Below are 18,208 nucleotides of genomic sequence, written 5' to 3' on the forward strand. Positions count from 1 at the left end.
TGAGGGCTGATGACCAGCTCACAAGTTGTGGAGCTGTGGGGAGAGAGGGGTGGCTAGGACTTCCACCTTCTTTGAGGTAGGAGTAGTTTGGGCAAACCTATGATGCAACTTGTCACCGCTGAGCAGTGATGAAGCAGTCTTTCTTTGAATGCTTTTACTGACAGGGTGCTCACTCGCTATTGAAAATCTTGTTCTTTCTCAGTTCCTGCTCCCCCACCCTCCTTCACATCCCACTTCCTTCCTCGCCTCCTTCTTCCTCCTTTCATCTTCCCCTTCCTCTTCTTTCTGCAGTTTTCTCCCTCCCTTGTAGCTCAAATGGTTAAGAATCTGCCTGCAACGCGGGAGACCTTGGTTCGATCCCTGGGTTGGGAAAATAGCCTGGAAAAGGAAATGGCAATCCACTTCAGTATTCTTGCCTGGGAAATCCCATGGTCCATCATGGAGAACACAAAAGGTCTTCAGCGTGATTCCTTGGCCAGCTGATGGGAACTTGGTCTCCAGTTGCTATTAACAATCCTCTGGGTCTTGCACCGTCTCTAGGAAGCAAAACCTGTTATCTGGATGCTATGACTTGGCCTTCTGGTCCGTTCATGTCGTCCATCAGTTTGCCCAATTTCCACTAATAACGCCATCTAGAACCACAGGAAACTTGAAATGGGTTGATCTGGCGTCTTGAGGCCCCACGGGCTCCGGATGGAAGCCATGGAGAAGCTGGAGCGCTGGAAGTGACTCTCCTGAACCAGGCGGTGCTGGTTCCAATTCTCTGCCCAGAAGCACCTGGACTTTTACAGCCTGCGCCCAGCCGGGAGCAGTCACGGGCCGCGCTGCCGCTTTAAGAGAGGGGCGGGGCCCGGGTACAGGCGAGGCAGAGCCGGCCCACAAAGCTCCTTTTCCTTTTTGATCCATTCAAAAATTACTCATTGCAAATTCCCGGACTGCTGGGAGCGCAGAAGGAAGGGGGCGGAGGAGAGAGGGCTGCTGCGGGCGCCTAGCAGGGGGCCCCAGGGCCCGAGTGGCGGCCGGCCGGCCGGGCAGAAAGCGGCTCGCAGTTTTGGCTCCGGTGGCCTCACCAGGAAGCGTCAGTCTCGACACCAGGGAACCTCCGAGCGCCGCCTGCGCCTCCGCCTGCGCCCGGCTCCGGATCCCCGAGCCCCCCTCCCCTGCCCTGGGCCGGCCCTCCGCCCTCCTGGGCCCTCCGGCTCGGGTGCCTTCCCGGGAGATGGCTGGCCGCTGAGCATGGCTCAGTACGGCCACCCCAGCCCGCTCGGCATGGCTGCGAGAGAGGAGCTGTACAGCAAAGTCACCCCGCGGAGGAACCGCCAGCAGCGCCCCGGGACCATCAAGCATGGATCGGCGCTGGACGTACTGCTGTCCATGGGGTTCCCCAGAGCCCGCGCGTAAGTGGCCGAGCTCGCTGCCCCGGCGACCCCTCCCGCCCCACGCGGCCAGCCCTCGGCTTCGCTCCGGCTCGCCTCCCTTGCCCGGCGGGAGGCGCGCTCCCCGCTGCCCACGACCTGTTGGGGGCAGGCTGGGCGCGCGGGCGGCCCGGGACTCGGCTCCTCCGGGAGGAGGGTGCAGGGGAGGGCGCTGCGCCCGAGCGCTGGGCCAGGGGCTGGCTGGGCATGCCTACGATGAGGCGTGTCCCAGGGCGCGGGATGCCTACGGGCGAGGGCACCGGGGTCGAGTCCCCGGGACTGTGGCAGGCGCCAGGCCTCCGCGGGTGTTGCTAAGCCGTTCTCTCCCCGGGCTCCCTGAGGTCCCTAGAGCCGAGTCCCCGGGGGAGGCGGGTCCCCACAGAGGCTTCGGGCACCCTCTGGATCCCGAACGCCGGCCTGGCTGGAGGAGCAGCTGCTGACCGGGAGAGGGCAGGGACGGACGGCGGGGCCGGGAGCCCGGCGCTCCCACCGCTGCGGCTTTCGGCTCCGGATGTCGTTCTGGGTTCTGTCTCCCTCCAGAGTAGGAGCAGCGGGAGCGTAGAGGTTGCTGCGTGTTCATTGATGGGGAGGTTGGAATGAGAAGGGGAAGCAGTGCCCCCAGGGGACCTGGGCTCTCGTCAGTGGTGACGGCGGCGCAGGAGTCTGTGGGTGCCTGAGAGTAAGGGGGGGGGTGCGTTCTCTCTCATCCCTTTTCCTCCTGGAGGGTGGGGTAGGGCAGAGCTGAGAGCGCGCAGGTGGCGGCCCGGCAGCCTGCTGGTAAGAGGCCAGGGCAAGGTAGCAGTGGCCCTAGGAGTTTTCGGAGGCTGGCCACCCAAGTCTGGACCTCTGCCTGGAAGGATGCCAAAGCCGGGTGGTCAGGTCCTTCTTCCCCCTTTATTCCTCGCATGCAGATTTCTTAGGCCGGGACCCAAGGCCTGGGATCCTTGCTTCTTTGAATGACATCACCTGCACAGGGAGTTAGGCAAACTTTATCGGAAAGGGCCAACTTGATTAAAGTGTATTTTTTTTTCCCTTTTTTTTTTTTTTTTCCCCACATGATAGCTCTAGGTTTCCCTTACTTGGCCTCTGGGCAAACCTTTATTCTTACTGACTTGGCTGTAATCTCTTATCAAAGCTTATTCCTGATTTTATCATTCCACCTAACCTGCTGGGACAGGTTGGTGTACCCTATGGTCGGAAGGCCATAAAATGGACTTACAGTTCTGCCTCACACTGACTTCCAATCACTGGGGCTCCAGTTCCTGATGCCAGAGTTACAGGGAGGAGATGCTCTGAGCTCTGCAGGGGTGTGCCAGGCTTGGAAACTGCAAGTCAGGTCCTCCTGTGTGATGGATGTGCATAGCTGTCCTTAAGAAGGGGAGATAGGGGTTGGAAGTCTGTGGGTCGAAGCTGCAGAAATAGAGCAGTCCCCAGCATTTGCCCTTTCTAAAATGAGGCCAGCATTCAGGACCTAAATTGCTTAATTAAGGGAAGAAATACTTAACTGAATTCTTCAGACTGTCACGTTCGCTCTCCGAAGTGGTTTAAATAGGACATATTCCTTCCTGCACTGATGGGTCTTTCCTACATAGATAAATCCAAGAGGCCTCATCTATGTCCTGATGGATTAGGATGATGGTTTAATTTTGGCTTGTTCAATCCTTGAGATCTCGTAGAACTAGCGTTTATTTGTTGTTGGTGGTGTTTAGTCGCTAAGTTGTTTCTGACTATTGTCGCCCCCATGGATTGTAGCCCTCCAGGCTCTTCTGTCCATGGGATTTCCCAGGCAAGGATACTGGAGTGGGTTGCCATGCCTTCCTCCAGGGGATCCTCCTTCATCCAGAGAGGTTGAACCTGCATCTGTGTCTCCTGCATCGGCAGTCGGATTTGTTACTGCCAAGCCACCTGAGAAGGCAACTAGCCTTTACTTTGTGGTGTTCTAATCACTTCATGTTTATTATCCATTTTATCCTCTCAGCAGCCCAGTGAGAAGGGTTATGTGGCCCTTTTATGAACTGGGAAAGCTGTTTTTTAGAGAGGTCACATAACTTGCTTAGGCTCACCACCATGAGCAGTGAATCTGGGATTCATGCTCAGAGCAGGCATGTGTCTGCTCATCCCAGGTCCCAGAGCCAGGACCAGGATGTAGTGAATTAAAGTGGATAAAGTACTTAGAGTGGTGATGTCTGGTACGTAGTGAGTGATCCTTAAGTGTTCCCTCGTAGCTCAGTCGGTAAAGAGTCTGACTGCAACTCAGGAGACCTGAGTTTGATCCCTGGGTTGGGAAGATCCCCTGCAGAAGGAAATGGCAGCTGAATCCGGTATTCTAGCCTGCAGAATTCCATGGACAGAGGAGCCTGGCAGGCTACTGTCTATGGGGTTGCAAGGGTCGGACACAACTGAGCAACTAAGCGTGCACTGTATTAGCTTTCATGGCTGTTGTAACCAATTACCACACTCTGGGTGGTTAAAAAAAAAAAAAAGCAGAAATATATCCTCTGACAGTTTTGGAGGAGGCCAGAAGGCTTAAATAAGCATCTCTGGGCTGAACTCAAGGTGTTGGCAGGACTGAGCCCCCTCCGGAGGTTCTAAGGAGAAGCTGTCCCTTGCCTCTTGTAGCTGCTGGTCTGCCAGCATTGTCTGGCTTGTGGCAGCGTTCCTCTAGTCTCTGCCTCTGTGCCTTCCTTTCTTTCTCTGTCAAATCTCCCTCTGCCTCTTTCCCATGAAGACTCTGTGATTGCATTTACAGCCTCCCCGGATAATTCAGGATAATCTTCCCCATTTCAAGATCCTTAACTTAATCTTATCAGCAAAACCCTTTTTTAACCATAAAGTAATATGCACAGCTTCCAGGAATGAGGGCATGAAAATTTTGGGAGGAGCCCCTATTCAGCCTATCAGAGCTACTGTTTCTACTAACATCACCTCTCTTTACTGAAAAGGTGAGAGTGGGTCATGATGAAACATCCTGGGGAGGAAGGTGGGTTTACTGTTCCATCTCCTCAAATTCTCTGTCTCAGGGGTCAGAGCCCTTGGTGATCACGTGATCTAGTCCAATTCCTTTTGGGCTGACATCTCTAAAACATAAGCCGGGGGAGGCTGATGTGGTCAGCCTTCCTCTTCATAACTTAATCAGGTCAGTAAGAAGAGGATCTTTCCCCGGGGCCATCTGAGATTCCAGAGAGCAGACTTGGAGCTTCATCTTGGAGCTCTGTGAACAAAGGGAGCAAGGGTATCAGACTTTGCTTAGGCTGCCATCTGTGGGGTCGCACAGAGTCGGACACAACTGAAGCGACTTAGCAGTAGCAGCAGCAGCAGCCTCTTTCTTAGCCCTAAGCCTGGAGCGTGATGAAATGGCAAGCGGGAGAGAGCAGCTGGCGGTTCCTTGGGTTCAGGAAGAACTGGCTTCGGTGATGCTTCATGAAGAGATGAGACCGACGGCTGGAACTTGGCCCTTTGGAGGGAACGGTGGCAGCCAGGGCTGGCGGCTCTGGTTTCCCCTCTGGGTGTGACTGTGTCTGGTCTTGTGCAGCAGCAAGAAGGGCCCTTCCACTGGGCTCTGGGTGGGCTGCAGGGAGCTCCCACACCAGCAAAGCCCAGGTCCCCTGCCAGCCTGTGTTGCGCTCTGGTCTTGACTAAGTCACCCAAGCCCTCAGGGCCTGGCTGGCTTCCTCTTAGGGGAACAGGATTAATTAATGCTTGCTTGTTAAGTGCTGGACTGAGAGCAGTGCTGAGCAAGCAGGGTGACCTCGGGGTATGGTTCTCCAGCTCATTATACCCCTGGAGCTGTGTTAGGTTTTTTCCAGTCCAACCCTGTGACCTTTGGTCCAACTTAGACGCTGCTGTAGAAGAACCCCACAGTGTGAGGAAGGATTGAGAAGTGGTCATTTTTAAGGCGCGGGCACGCGCGCACGCACACATACACAAATGCAACCACAATGCGAGGAGGTGTCAGGGAACCCTGAGGAAGGAAGATTTCAAGGGGCCAAAGTGACCTATTCCTTCCTTTTTCTTTCTATGTGCTTAGCTCCTCCTTTTCCCCAAAGTTCTAAAAATAAAGTCCCAGCTTTGTCAAGACTGGAGTAAGCTTGGTTGGAAGGAAAAGGAAGAGTATGTGTGTGCTGGGAAGGCCTGAGGCCAGGACAGGGCCGATTGTATCACCCAAGAAGGCAGGAGGAATTCTGATGGAATGTTGCTTTTATGATTTGTTTTTGTCTTTTGTATCTTTATTTTTTTTTATTGGAGTATAGTTGATTTACAATGTTGTGCCAGCCTCAAGCGTACAGCCATGCAAACATAGAAATCTATCCCCTCCCACATAGGACATCCCAGAGCTCCCAAGAGTTCCCTGCACCATACATCAGAGTCCCATTAGTTACCTGTTTTATATATAGTCGTGTGTATATGGCAGTCCCATCTTCCCATTTATCCCTCCCCCTACTCACCCCCTCGGAGTGTTGCTTTGCATTCCCTACTTGGTTTCTGTGGTTCTGGGGGACAGTGAGGCTCTTTTTCTTCTCTGCAGCTGGAGGCCAACTCTGGGAAACATCACCCCACAAGTGAATTTGAGGAGGCCCCCTCAATTGGTAAAGAATCCACCTGCAGTGCAGGAGATGTGGGTTCAATACCTGGATCGGGAAGAACTCCTGGAGAAGGAAAGGGCAACCCACTCCAGTATTCTTGCTTGGAGAATTCCATGAACAGAGGAACCTGGTGGGCTGCAGTCCATGGGGTCGCAAGAGTTGGGCACAACTGAGTGACTAAACAACCACCACTGATACCACTCTGGTCTTTTGTCTTGGTTCCGTTTATTTGGGGCTGCCTGCGGCTAATGCTTTGTCTAGAGCACATGGATTCTCTAATGATCGAGAAATAGAATCTTACAAAAGAACACTAAGGCCAGGGTCTGATGCCCTGAGTCCTAGCCTAGCTTCTGACCGACACTTGGAGAATTTAGGTCTTCTGTGGCATCCCTTTCACTCAGTATCCCGATCATCTGCTGTGCATAGCAATCCCTGTTTGGTGTAACTCAAAATAAGGCTTTGTGAAGACCAGACAAGCTGATGGGCAGGAAGGGACTTAGAAAAGTTAAAAATAGAATCTGGACCAGGTAGATAGGGTTGTTGTATTATTGTGTTGGATTGAAAGAAAAGGGAAGAGGTTTGATGGTGGTTGGGGTCTCCAGCAAGGATTTACATGTGTAGTTCAGTTATTGCTGTTTGAACAACGCCCAGCTAAAGAGCAGGACAGTGGCAGAAGGAAAGAGCTAGACTAAGCGCCTTTGACTTTGGATAGTCAGCTGCGTTAGCTACGCTTCACTGCCCAAAGATAAAAGCAGTTCTGAGCTGGTGACACAAGGAATTGAGACGCATCTTCCAGAACCAATGAATTCAAGTATCCAGTTTCTCTGGCCTTCTCCAGCTTACCTGCTGCTGGACATTGGATCCCCTGAAAGTACTTGGTCAGCTCAGCATCTCTGCGCGCACGTGTGCTCAGTTGCTTCACTCTGTGTCCATCTGTTTGCAACCCCATGGACTGTAGCCCCCCAGGCGCCTCTATCCATGGGATTCTCCAGGCAAGAATACTGGAGTGGGTTGCCATGCCCTCCTCCAGGGGAATCTTCCCAACCCAGGGATCGAACCATATTTCTTATGTCTCCTGCATTGGCAGGCAGATTCTTTATCCACTGAGCCAGCTAGGAAGCCCAGCATCTCTGAATCATGGTCAGTTCTGGGTGGGGGCTGCAGCTGCTTTCCCAGGGACCTTGGGCAGAATGAGGAGACCAATCAGGGCCCCCTTGGAGTGAAGGGATCTTAGAGCTAGACGGGCAAGAAAGTCTCTACTCCACCTACAGTTACCGTGTTCCCACGCACGACTCCCTTGCATTTGTATGTTACTTTGTGGGTGAAAATTGCTCTCCTGTGCTCTCAGCATCCCTCTTGACCTTGAGAAAAGCTTCATTTTAACGATGAGGAGACTTGAGGCTTAGAGGGACTTAGTCTGTATCTGGTTCGTTGCTGTGACAGCCTTAGGCTAGGAACTGCAAGTCCAGTGAACTTCCCATACTACCCAGAGCAGGGGTCCCCAACCTCTGGGCCATGTGGACTGGTACCTCCTGTCAGGTGAGCAGCGGCATTAGATTAAGAAATAAAATGCACATTAAATGTAATGCATGGAATCCTCCTGAAACCAGCCTCCTGCCCCTCCCTCCGTGTGTGAAAAAATCGTCTTTTATGAAACTGGTCCCCAGTGCCAAAAAAGTTGGGGAGCACGGACCCAGAGGATTTGGCTTCAAAGGAAGCATGCATTCTTTTTAAAATTTACTGAGGTCTAATTTATGTATAATAAGCTAAACTTGGTTAAAGATTGATCAGTTTTGACAGGTGAATGAATATACCCATATAATCACCTCTTCTCACCTCTTCAAGACAGCTTGTATCCTTCACTCCTGTAAGTTTCCTCGTGTCCTCATTGGTCAATTTCTTTTCCACCCTTATCCCTGGGCAGCCACCAGCCACCAACCTGCTTTGTGTCACTGGATATTAGTCTACATTTTCTAGACTTGCATATAACTGGAATCATACAATGCCTACTTCTGGCTTCTCTCCTGATGTTTTTGAGACTCATCCATGTTGCATGTAACAATAGTTTGTCTCTTTTTTTGCTGAATAGGTCTTATATATTCAGATGGGCTGGTAATGTAATTATAATCCCTTGCACCCAGCGTCTGTGAAAATTCCCTATTATGCCCTAAAACTACTTTCCGTTTTTAGACCACTTTAGAGATTTCAAGGGGCTTCCTTGGTGGCTCAGACAGTAAAGAATCGCCTGCAATGCAAGAGACCCAAGTTTAATCCCTGGATCGGGAAGATTCCCCTGGAGAAGAGAATGGCTACCCACTCTAGTATTCTTGCCTGGAGAATTCCACTAGACAGAGGAGCTGGGTGGGCTACAGGCAAAAGGAGAAGAGGGTAACAGATGGTTAGATAGCATCATCAACACAATAGACATGAATTTGAGCAAACTTCAGAAGATAGGGAAGGACAGGGAAGCTGGCATGCTGCATCCCACGGTCACAAAGAGTCAGACACAACTTAGTGACTAACAACGACAACAAAGAGATTACAAAGCTGATTTGTACACATAATCGCTATTTAGTTTCAGACATTGATAATTTCATGAGAAAACTGAGGTTCAGTAGATTAAGTGGCCCAGAGAGTGAAGAGAACCCTACCTCATGACTCTATCCTGTGGTTTTTGTCAGTACCCTGCCCTTGGTGACCGCAAACTGCTTTTCACTGAGTGGATCAGAATGCTCAGAGCTAAGGGCTTTGCTTTTCAGAGGCAAGAAACTAAGGGAGCCCTGTCACCCGCCAGCTCTCCTCCTGCCAACTGCGGTGGTGGCAGAGCTCAGCACCACCCCCATCCCTACAGGCATCTGGTGCGGATGTGTGTGAGGGGGGGTCCCTCTTCTTGGGCAGCCAGGAACCGAAGAGACCCCACTCTTCGAGGGTCTCACTCATGACAGCTGTTGGCACCACCTGGGTTTGAAGTCCAGCTCCGCCTCTTCTCTGCCGGTGACCTTGGTTGAAGAACACTCAGCCTCAATTCTCTGTCTTTATACTGTTGACGGTGTTGACTGGAAAAACATGCATGAGACTTCCCTGATGGTCCAGTGGTGAAGACTGGGCACTTCCGCTTCAGGGAGTATGGGTTCACTCTCTGGTCGGGGAACTAAGATCCCACATGAATTATAGCAAAAAAAAAAAAAGTACAGCCAGAAGTTGAGAGGTATGTTTTTCGAGGTGGGGCTTGCTGAGAACTCAAGCCCAGGAGGCAGCCTCTCAGATATCTCTGGTGGACCTCGTTGAAGAGGTAAGGGAACACTCAGGATACAAAGGAATTTTGCAGCAAAAAACCAGGTAACACGAACATCAAATGGCAGTGAAAGTGTTAGTCGCTCAGTTGTGTCTGACTCTTTGCGATCCCATGAACCGTAGCCTCCTCTGTCCATGGAATTCTCCAGGCAAGAATACTGTAGTGGGTTGCCATGCCCTTCTCCAGGGGTTCTTCCTGACCCAGGGATCAAAACTGGGTCTTCTGCGTTGCAGGCAGAAGACCTGCAATACTGTCTTACAGCTTACCGAAGACCTGCTTACTGTCTGAGCCATGGAACATTAAGAGATCGCTACAAATTAAAGAAAATCAGACATCTCAAGTTAATGAATGAAGTGCTTTTCTATGTATGGGAAGACGCAAGAATCGGGGCTCACTGAAATCATTCCTTTGATGTGCACCTCAGCTCTCTGGGGCTAGCATCTGGCCTTTCTCCATCCTGAGTCCCCTCGGTGCACCGTTGGGGGTAGCTGCAGTATCTGTTGGCTTGATGGCTGTAGCAGCCTTTGTCTACTGATATGGCAGGTGACATTCTTTGTCTGCAACCACAACTGTGCTTACCTTGAAGGAAGGACCCTTGTGAGGGTTAAGGTTGCTGAATCTTTGGGGAGTGCCTGTAACGCCTCAGTGAGGAAGGAGAGTGACTCCTGCTCTGGTGGTGATTTCATTCTGCATGATTCCCTTTGTCTTGGGGTTCCCAGTTGCCCCCCACTTTTACATCTCTCTGCTCCTCCCTGAGCTGTGGCCATGAAGTCTTCAGTGTGGATAGCCACCTTCCTCAGCATCTTGTCTTTGCAGAGCGCCCCAGGGCTGCCGGCCAAGTGGAAGCAGACCTGAGCAGAGCCAGGGCCACCCAAACTGCTGACTCCAATAAGTGGCCAGGCTGGGGATTTGAAGGAGGGCCATATGGTTATCCTCTGATTCATCTCAAACGGAATCAGACTCCAGCCTTGGAGAGAAAAAAAAAAAAGCACACTGAAGAATGGCTCCTTCATTGCGAAGTTCTCTGGGTGCCAGTGGAGGTTTTCTCGAGGCTTATGGGAGAATCTCTGGGTTTTCTCTTCCCTGGAGGATGGAAGGATAGATGCGGCAGCGGCCTGAGTGCTCTGGATCTTCTGTCAGGAGCTCAAGCTATGATAGGTGTTGTTCTTGCTGGTCCCTCTTGCTAACTTCCCGTTTTCCTGGTGACTTTGCTATCAGGTTCTTTGCCACCTGCTGCTTAAGAGGTTGAGGCTTATGGTGAGGAGCCTCAGATGGACATCCAGAAATTGTCTAGCCCCTACTGTGCGCACAGCATCCCATTAAATTTTGTGCAGGAAAAGATGAATGCCAAGTTCTGCCACCTAGCACTCTGAAGTCAGCCGCTGGCTCTAGCTGGCTGCAGACGCTCTCTGGTGACTCTCTGAGGAGCAGGTGGCCTTTCCTCCACCTGGGTGAATAATCCTCTGCAGATAACTGACAGGCGCTGGGTTCAGTTCACACCCCACAGGGTACAAGAGTCATGCACAATGAAAGCAAGCTCTGTGTACCTTTCTTTCAGACCCTGGCTTTGGGCTCTCCCTCTGCTCTCACTTGTTGGCTCTTTGGACTCACATACATCCTTTTCCTTCCCTCGGCCTCAGTGTTCCCACCTGTAAAAGGGGCTAAGGTCAACCACCCCTCAGATCCAAGTTCTGGTGACTCAGGGGTGATGTGGACAGTGTTTTCATTCCACCCAAGGATGTTTTCACTGCCTCCTGTGTGCTTTTCTGTTCTGGAGGTTTGGCTTCTCTGTTTCGTTTTGCTTTGTTGTACTTTCCCCAGTGCTATATGGTCAAGTTCTTCTCCTTTTCAAGGAAACTCTTTAGGACTATTATATTCTAAAGAGTAAATAAGTGGAAAGAAAGAAATGAGGCAATTACAGTGGTGGGGAGTCATCTCACTAGTATGCATTAGTATAATTTTTAAATTGATAAAATGTGCAAATTCTTGCAAAATACAATCAAAATGCTGGTGAAATGAGAGAGAAGGTTAGTGCCTTGAGTTCAGCCCCCGGGGGGAAAGAAATTGCTCCTTGGCACCTTTTTAATTAAAGGGACATCAGCAGCTGTTTTTGCAACAATTCCCATTGTGTTCTGTTGCCCCAGTGGAAACATAAACATCCTTGTACAGAAAGCATGCGTGGCAATGAACTCCACTAGGACCAGCTTTTGCCACCCACAGTGGGAAGCTGAGAGAAACACCAGCATCACAGCTCACAGCAGTCCAGAGCATGCCAAGGGGAGGCTGAGCACACAGATGGCCAGAGGCAGCCAAATGTTTCTGATTTCTTTCCAGCTTTTGCTGGATAAACCTTCTCTGGAATCAGGTAGCAGGATTGTTTAGAATCCTGCTTCCAGGTCGACGGTGCCCCATTCAGAAATATTTACTGTGAGCGTTTGCTCTCTAAATGTTTATTCTCTTCTCTTGGGCAGGAAGCACAGAAAGAAGGAAAGATACCTTCCTCCAATGGCTGCTTCTGTGTACAGTCCCTTTAAATACAGGCAAACACATACAGAACCGCACAGGGTTGCTGGATTTCTGAACCCCAGGCATCTGCTATCTCCTTTCTTCATCAACCTGTCCTTGAATTGCCTGCATGCCCTTCCTTTCTCCTCTTTCTGCCTAATCAGATTTCCCCCGCCCTGGAGAACTAGTTCAGCCACAGAACAGCTGACTTCCCTTCCCTTTGCTTCCTTCTCCCCCTCCCCGCCTCTTTTTGTCTCTCTTATCCTCTCTCTTTCATCTCTTCTCCCTCAAGCCTTCACCTTGTTAAGTAAACAGGGTAGAGAGCATCATCTTTCCATCACTGATGATGCGCTTTGTCCAAGGTCTTCAGCCACTTCTGCACAGTTATCTTGGGGACCTCTTATATCTTGACAATTTAAATCTTTGAAAAACAAGACTAAGAAAAAAAAAGTATATGTATTTATCTTCATGAAAAATTCCTAGTAAAGCCATTTAAATATATACACACACACACACACACACACAAAGATATTTCAGAGTGTATTTATGGGCAACTCTTATAGCCTATTATAAGAGAAGTGGGAGTACAAAGATAATTAGATGTAATCTTTGCCCCCAGGGGACTGACGATCTAGTGTGGAAGATAGAAAATTATGATAAGATGTCGAAAATGTGATGTAAATGGTAGATGCACTATCTAAGTGAGACAAGGAGCATGTGATATAACCAGACAAGGGGGCCTCGAAGTAAATTTAAAGGACAAATAAGAAGGGAGCAATGCTTTGCTTTGGTTTGAGAGGTCGGAGTCAGGGAGATCAGCAGACAGTTCAAATGATTTCATATTACACTGCAAATGAAGATAGAGGCAGATTTTAATTTAAATTTGCTGTCATCTTGCTACCACCCTCTTCCCCTAGCTAAGTGAGTAACTTGTTGCTGTTTAGCTTAGAAGGAAAAGAAAAAATCCTGACTATGAAAGGAAACAGTTGGCCCATTAGTTGAGCCCAGCTTTATATCTGGCATTCTTTTATTCATTCTTCCATTGGGCATTTGTGTTGCTTCTGCTGTGCTGCTCGGTCACTCAGTGGTGTCCGACTCTTTGCAACCCCATGGACTGTGGCCCACCAGACTCTTCTGTCCATGGGATTTTCCAGGCAAGAATACTGGAGTGGGTTGCCATGCCCTCCACCAAGGGATCTTTTCGACCCAGGGGTCGAACCCATGTCTCTTATGCCTCCTGCATTGGCAGGCAGGTTCTTTACCACTAGCACCACCTGGGAAGCCCATATAAACCATAAACATGATTTAATAATGCAATTAGTGCCATGTTAGAGGTTTGGAAAGAAGCTCTGTGGGACCACACAGAAAACAATTAGTGTAACTTGAGAAGGTCGAGGAAAGCAGAGGAGGTGACAATTAAGGCAGAACTTAAAGAATGAATAGAGATTCTTTAGGTACAAAAGAGGGAAGAGCATTCTGAGAGAGAACAGCCTGAAATTCAGAGCGTAAGGCACATGGGGGCTGCAGACTGATGAAAAGGAGATAGAAAAGAAGTCATGAGAGATGCACGTGGACAAATTATTGGAGCCTGATTGTTTCCTAGAGATTATGGGAAATAACATTTGAAGGCAGAGAAGTCAGTATAAAGTGGAATGGTGCAGAGGAAAACTAGCCATGGAAGCCAGTTAGAAGGTGGTTGTAATAGGACTTGGATTAAAATACATTAAGAGCCAGATGCTAGACAGGTTCTTGAAATTGAAGTGACAGGATTTATGATCTGTGGGGTGTAAAGAGTAGGGGAGCATAAATGTAGCTCAGGATTTCCGGCTTGGGAAACCAGAGAGGTGGAAACGTTATGAATTGAGATAGAACATATGGAAGATAGATAAAGAGCAGGGGTCCACAACCTTTTGGCACCAGGGACCAGTTTCATGGAAGACATGAGTTCATTTTTCCATGAATAGGGAGGAGGGATGATTTTGGGACGATTCAAGCACATTACATTTATTTTGCACTTTATTTCTATTATTCTTATATCAGCTCTACCTTAGATCATCAGGCATTAGGTCCTGAAGGTTGGGGACCCCTGGTTTAGAGGATGAGGCAACGAATTTGACTTGAGACATGTTTTAGGTATTACAGACATACGGGTACAGATGCAGCTGGAGATGGGACTCTGGAGCTCAGAGGAATGGTTACGGCTAAATTTGGATATTTATGATAGTAGAAGGTGTGGGAATAGGTGTAATGAACCAGGCAGGGTAAAAGGGAAAGGTATAAAAAAAGGGAAAGTGGGGTGGGAGGGAGGTTTACTAGGGAGGGGACATATGTATACCTCTGGCTGATTCGTGTTGATGTATGGCAGAAACCAACACAATATTGTAAAGTAATTATCCTTCAATTAAAAACAAAAAGAAAAGGAAAGAAATAAACCCCCATGGGTAGAATTCTGGGGCACCAATTTTTGGGTCGAGGAAAGAAAAAAACAGGTGAAGGAGTCTAAGAGGCATGGTTCAAGGGGCAGAAAAAAAAAAGATGTCCTGGAAGAAGATAAGGAAAGAGAATTTCACATAAAAGATTTAGGTCAACCAGATGTTTCTTTCCCTTTGTGTTTCCAAAGTGAGTAAAAATCATTGGAAGTGAATGCAGTGGGTTGTGCATGAGATGTTCTCAGAGGTTTCTAAAACTCTCTGTAGGGGGTCTGGTAATTCCCTTCAGCTTCCCCAGACTCCACGACCAGGACCCTGAGATGCTGCCTAGCTCTTTTGACAGCTCTTTCCACAGAGAGCTGGAATCTGTTCTCTGAAACTGAGACCGCTGACAGAGCTGACTGAAGAGACAGATGATCTGGGATTTCTGATGTAAGAATCATCTGCCCTTTAGAATTCCCCCACTGCTAAGTTCCACTTGTAGATTCTACCTCCCCTCCTCCCATCCCTACCTCAGTACCAAGCTTCAGCCCCATTCATATGACTGCGGAACTTACTTGTTCTCACTGGAGACCAGGCTGAAGTAACCTGATTATCCTTGCTGGTGTGACCCTTCATTTACTCATCAATTGGCTGCTCTAGGTCTTCGTTGCTTTGTGAGGGTTTTCTCTAGTTTCAGTGAGCAGGGACTATCTTCGTTGTGGCGCGTGGGTTTCTCATTGCAGTGGCTTCTTTTTTTGTGGAGCACAGGCTCTAGGTGATCAGGCCTCAGTCATTGCAGCACACAGGCTCAGTAGTTGTGGCGCACAAGCTTAGTTGCTCTGCAGCATGTGGAATCTTCCCAGACCAGGGATCGAACCCATGTCTCCTGCATTGGCAGGTGGATTCCCATCCTCTGCACCACCATGGAAGTCCTGACCCTTCTTTTCTCAATTCAACAAATCTTTCCCCATCCTTGCTATGTGCAGGCAATGCATTAAGCACCGTGGATAAAGCACTGAGAAACTGTCTCAGTTCCTCCTGTTTTATATCTCAAGAAGCTGAGATCTCAGCCTGCCATGTGCTAAGCTCATTTTCTATCATTTCCTCTCTCTGGTAAGTCACTGCCGCCACCACCTCTCCATCAGGAAGAGCTCATGTCGAGGAATGCTGGGGATCCATGCTCTGTCTTTAAGACCTCAAGATTCAGGAGGTGGCTGTTGGTCAGGGGCTGGACCATCCTCTGTGTCCTCGAGACAAGGTTTTCTCCAGTCTTCTAAGTCCTTGCAAATTGTTCTGCATACTTGGGTCTGTCTGTACTCAAGTACACCAACTCAAGTTGGTGTCTGTTGTACACCAACCTGGAGGTGAGTAGGGAGGTGTGGAATCTGGATGGTTGATGGGTGATTTAGAAGGAAATGATAGAGGAAAGAAGGTGGAGGAGGAAATAGCAGAAGATCTTGAATGGGGAGGAGGGAACTTGAATCAAGGTTGGATAAAATAGATTTACTCCCCCAAAAAGGAGTTGTATTTTTCATGGTAGGTTGTATGTTTCTGGGAATTGAATTTCTAAGAGCTGACAGACCCAGAAGATGTAAGCACAATATACAGTTTTATTTTTTTAATTAAAAACATATATTTATTTCGCTGTACCAGGTCTTAGATGTAGCACACGGGATCTTCAATCTTCATTGTGGCATGTGGAGTTTTAGTTGAGGCATGTGGGATCTAGTTCCCTGACCAGGGATAAAACCCTGGGCTCCCTGCATGGGGAGTGCCGAGTCTTAGCTCCTGGACCACCAGGGGAGTCCCTGTAGTTTTTAAATTTAGGTGATTTATTGAGTGATGGTTCTTCATGAGTTACAAAAGGATGCTGAGGAAGGAAGATAAACAATATCCTTTGTGAAAGATGTAGATAGAGACAGGTGCTCAAGAAATGTTAGTTATTATTCATAACTGAGACAGTTCCTAATATTTAGCTGCATAGTAGCAATCATTTGCTCCTGACTTGAGAGTCACCTATGACAGAAGAAAGGTTTTGCATCAGAGTGAAGAAGCTCAGATAAAGTTCCTGACTTTGGTTGAGAATGACTCGAATACCTCTTACAAAATAGAGTATTTCTACTTGTAAAAAAAACCTACAGAGGCAGAAGCTCAGAAGTGTCTAGTTGGAATTGCTAGTAAAGATTATCTATTTCGGCTCCCACGTTTTACATAGTGTCAAATGAAGTGACTTTTTCAAGACCCATATCTGGCTTGTGGCCAAAGCAGAGCTGAGGCCTCTCTGTCTGACCACGGTTTCCTTACCTCTCTGAGTCCAGGCTCTGCCTCTAAGAAATCAATTTCTGACAAGGTTTTGGCTCTGTTTTCTGAAGGAACGGGTTGGTCTGCTGTCCGGATTAGCCTTTTCATATATTGTGTTGGTTTTTTTTCTTTCCCTTGCACGCCCCTTCTTCTTCCTGACTTTTGTGTGCATCTCAGCCCGTAGAAGAGGAAGCTGATCTGTGGAGAGGCCAGTCGGCATGGTGACCTCTGAGATGCAGGGTGGAGTGGGTGGATGAGGAAGTCACACGAGGAGCATTGTGGGTGTTGGAGGTGATCCTTTGTTGTTTCAGTCACCCACCCATGGGGGGTATTCTTCTCTGGGGGAAAGAAAATTGGCTTTAGAGACAGCAGATCTGGCTCACATTCTGAATCTGTTACTTTCTGAGAATGTGGCTTTTAATTATTAGTATTTTTTTTGTACCTTTTGGCCATACCTCGAGGCATGAGGGATCTTAGTTGCCCAGCCAAGGATCAAACCCACACCCCCTGCATTGGCAGCCTGGAGTCTTAACCACCAGACCACCAGGGAAGTCCCGAGAATGTGGTTTTCGAACAGATTATTTTTATACGTTGGATGAATCAAAATAAAGCAATGTATATAAATGTAATAAAAACCACAAAAAGGCAGGCACATGTAAAGCGATACTACTATTTGTTATCAATGGTTGGGTCCTGGTACTTTGAGGCTTTTCCAGAAAGTCTGTGACCTGTTGGTTTTGTGTGACTTCTGGTAGGTTGTTCTAATCTTCACTAACCAAGCTCCATTCTCCCAGAGAAGCTAATTCACAATGGGGAACCTGAGAAGCCCTTTGAGAGGCCGGTTCCGTCGAAGTAAACACTTCCTTCTGGAAACTTGAGTTTTTACTTGATCTTTTTTAGGAAGCAGGGACATGAATCGTAATGAGTTAGAAAGTGTCTTTTGTGAAAATGAGGGATTTTGTGAAGTAAAGCACATGTCACCAAAGACATGTATAGTAGTTTCCTATTGCTGCTTTAACAAGTTCAATGGCTTAAAACAACACAAATTTATTCTCTTAAAGTGCGGACAGCAGAAGTCCCGACAGGGCAGTATGGGCTCAGCTCAAGATCTCAAGAGAGATGCATTCTTTCTGGAAGCTCTAGGAGAGAATGTTTCTGGATGTTTCCAGCTTCTAGATCCACCTGCATTCCTTGGCTAGTGGCCACTTCCCCCGTTTTCAAAATGCATCACCCCAACTTGTGCTTCTGTCATCATATCTCCCATCGGTCTCTTTCTCCCTCTCTCTTTCCCTTACAAAGACCATTACGAGTACATCTTTCCAGCTCAAGGTCCTTGGCTTCTTCTCCTGTGAAGTCCTGTTTGCTGTGCAAGGTCTGGAGATGAGGACATGAGCATCTTTATCTACCATGGCGTGCACATGTGTAAGCACTTTGCGTGTGTCCTTAGTTCATGCTGTTTCCCACAGAGCAGAGGTCTGCTTGGCTCTCCTCACTTGCAGTCACTATTGTTCACTCCTCATCTGCTGTCTCATCACCCTCACTGTTCCCAGTCCATGCACCAAATATTTATAGCTAACTTTTGCTGAGTGCCTACTGTGCACATTTGTGTTATCATTGTTTAGTCACTAAGTTGTGTCCAACTCTTTTGTGACCCCATTGACTGTAGCCTACCAGGCTCCTCTATCCATGGGATTTTCC

General features: G+C 48.6%; 1 protein-coding gene across 1 annotated transcript in view; it reads left to right on the forward strand.

Moving 5' to 3' along the window:
* Positions 1-880: 880 nt before the first annotated feature.
* The window catches only part of UBASH3B (ubiquitin associated and SH3 domain containing B), a 151,970-nt gene continuing 134,642 nt past the window's right edge, over positions 881-18,208 (forward strand). The window contains exon 1 of the mRNA XM_040258235.1: positions 881-1,397. Within this exon, the coding sequence (XP_040114169.1) occupies positions 1,237-1,397 (161 nt within the window). The 5' untranslated portion in view covers positions 881-1,236. The remainder of the gene's footprint in view (positions 1,398-18,208) is intronic.

Source organism: Oryx dammah, unplaced genomic scaffold (assembly GCF_014754425.2).
Source record: "Oryx dammah isolate SB20612 unplaced genomic scaffold, SCBI_Odam_1.1 HiC_scaffold_17, whole genome shotgun sequence".
Lineage (NCBI taxonomy): Eukaryota > Metazoa > Chordata > Mammalia > Artiodactyla > Bovidae > Oryx > Oryx dammah.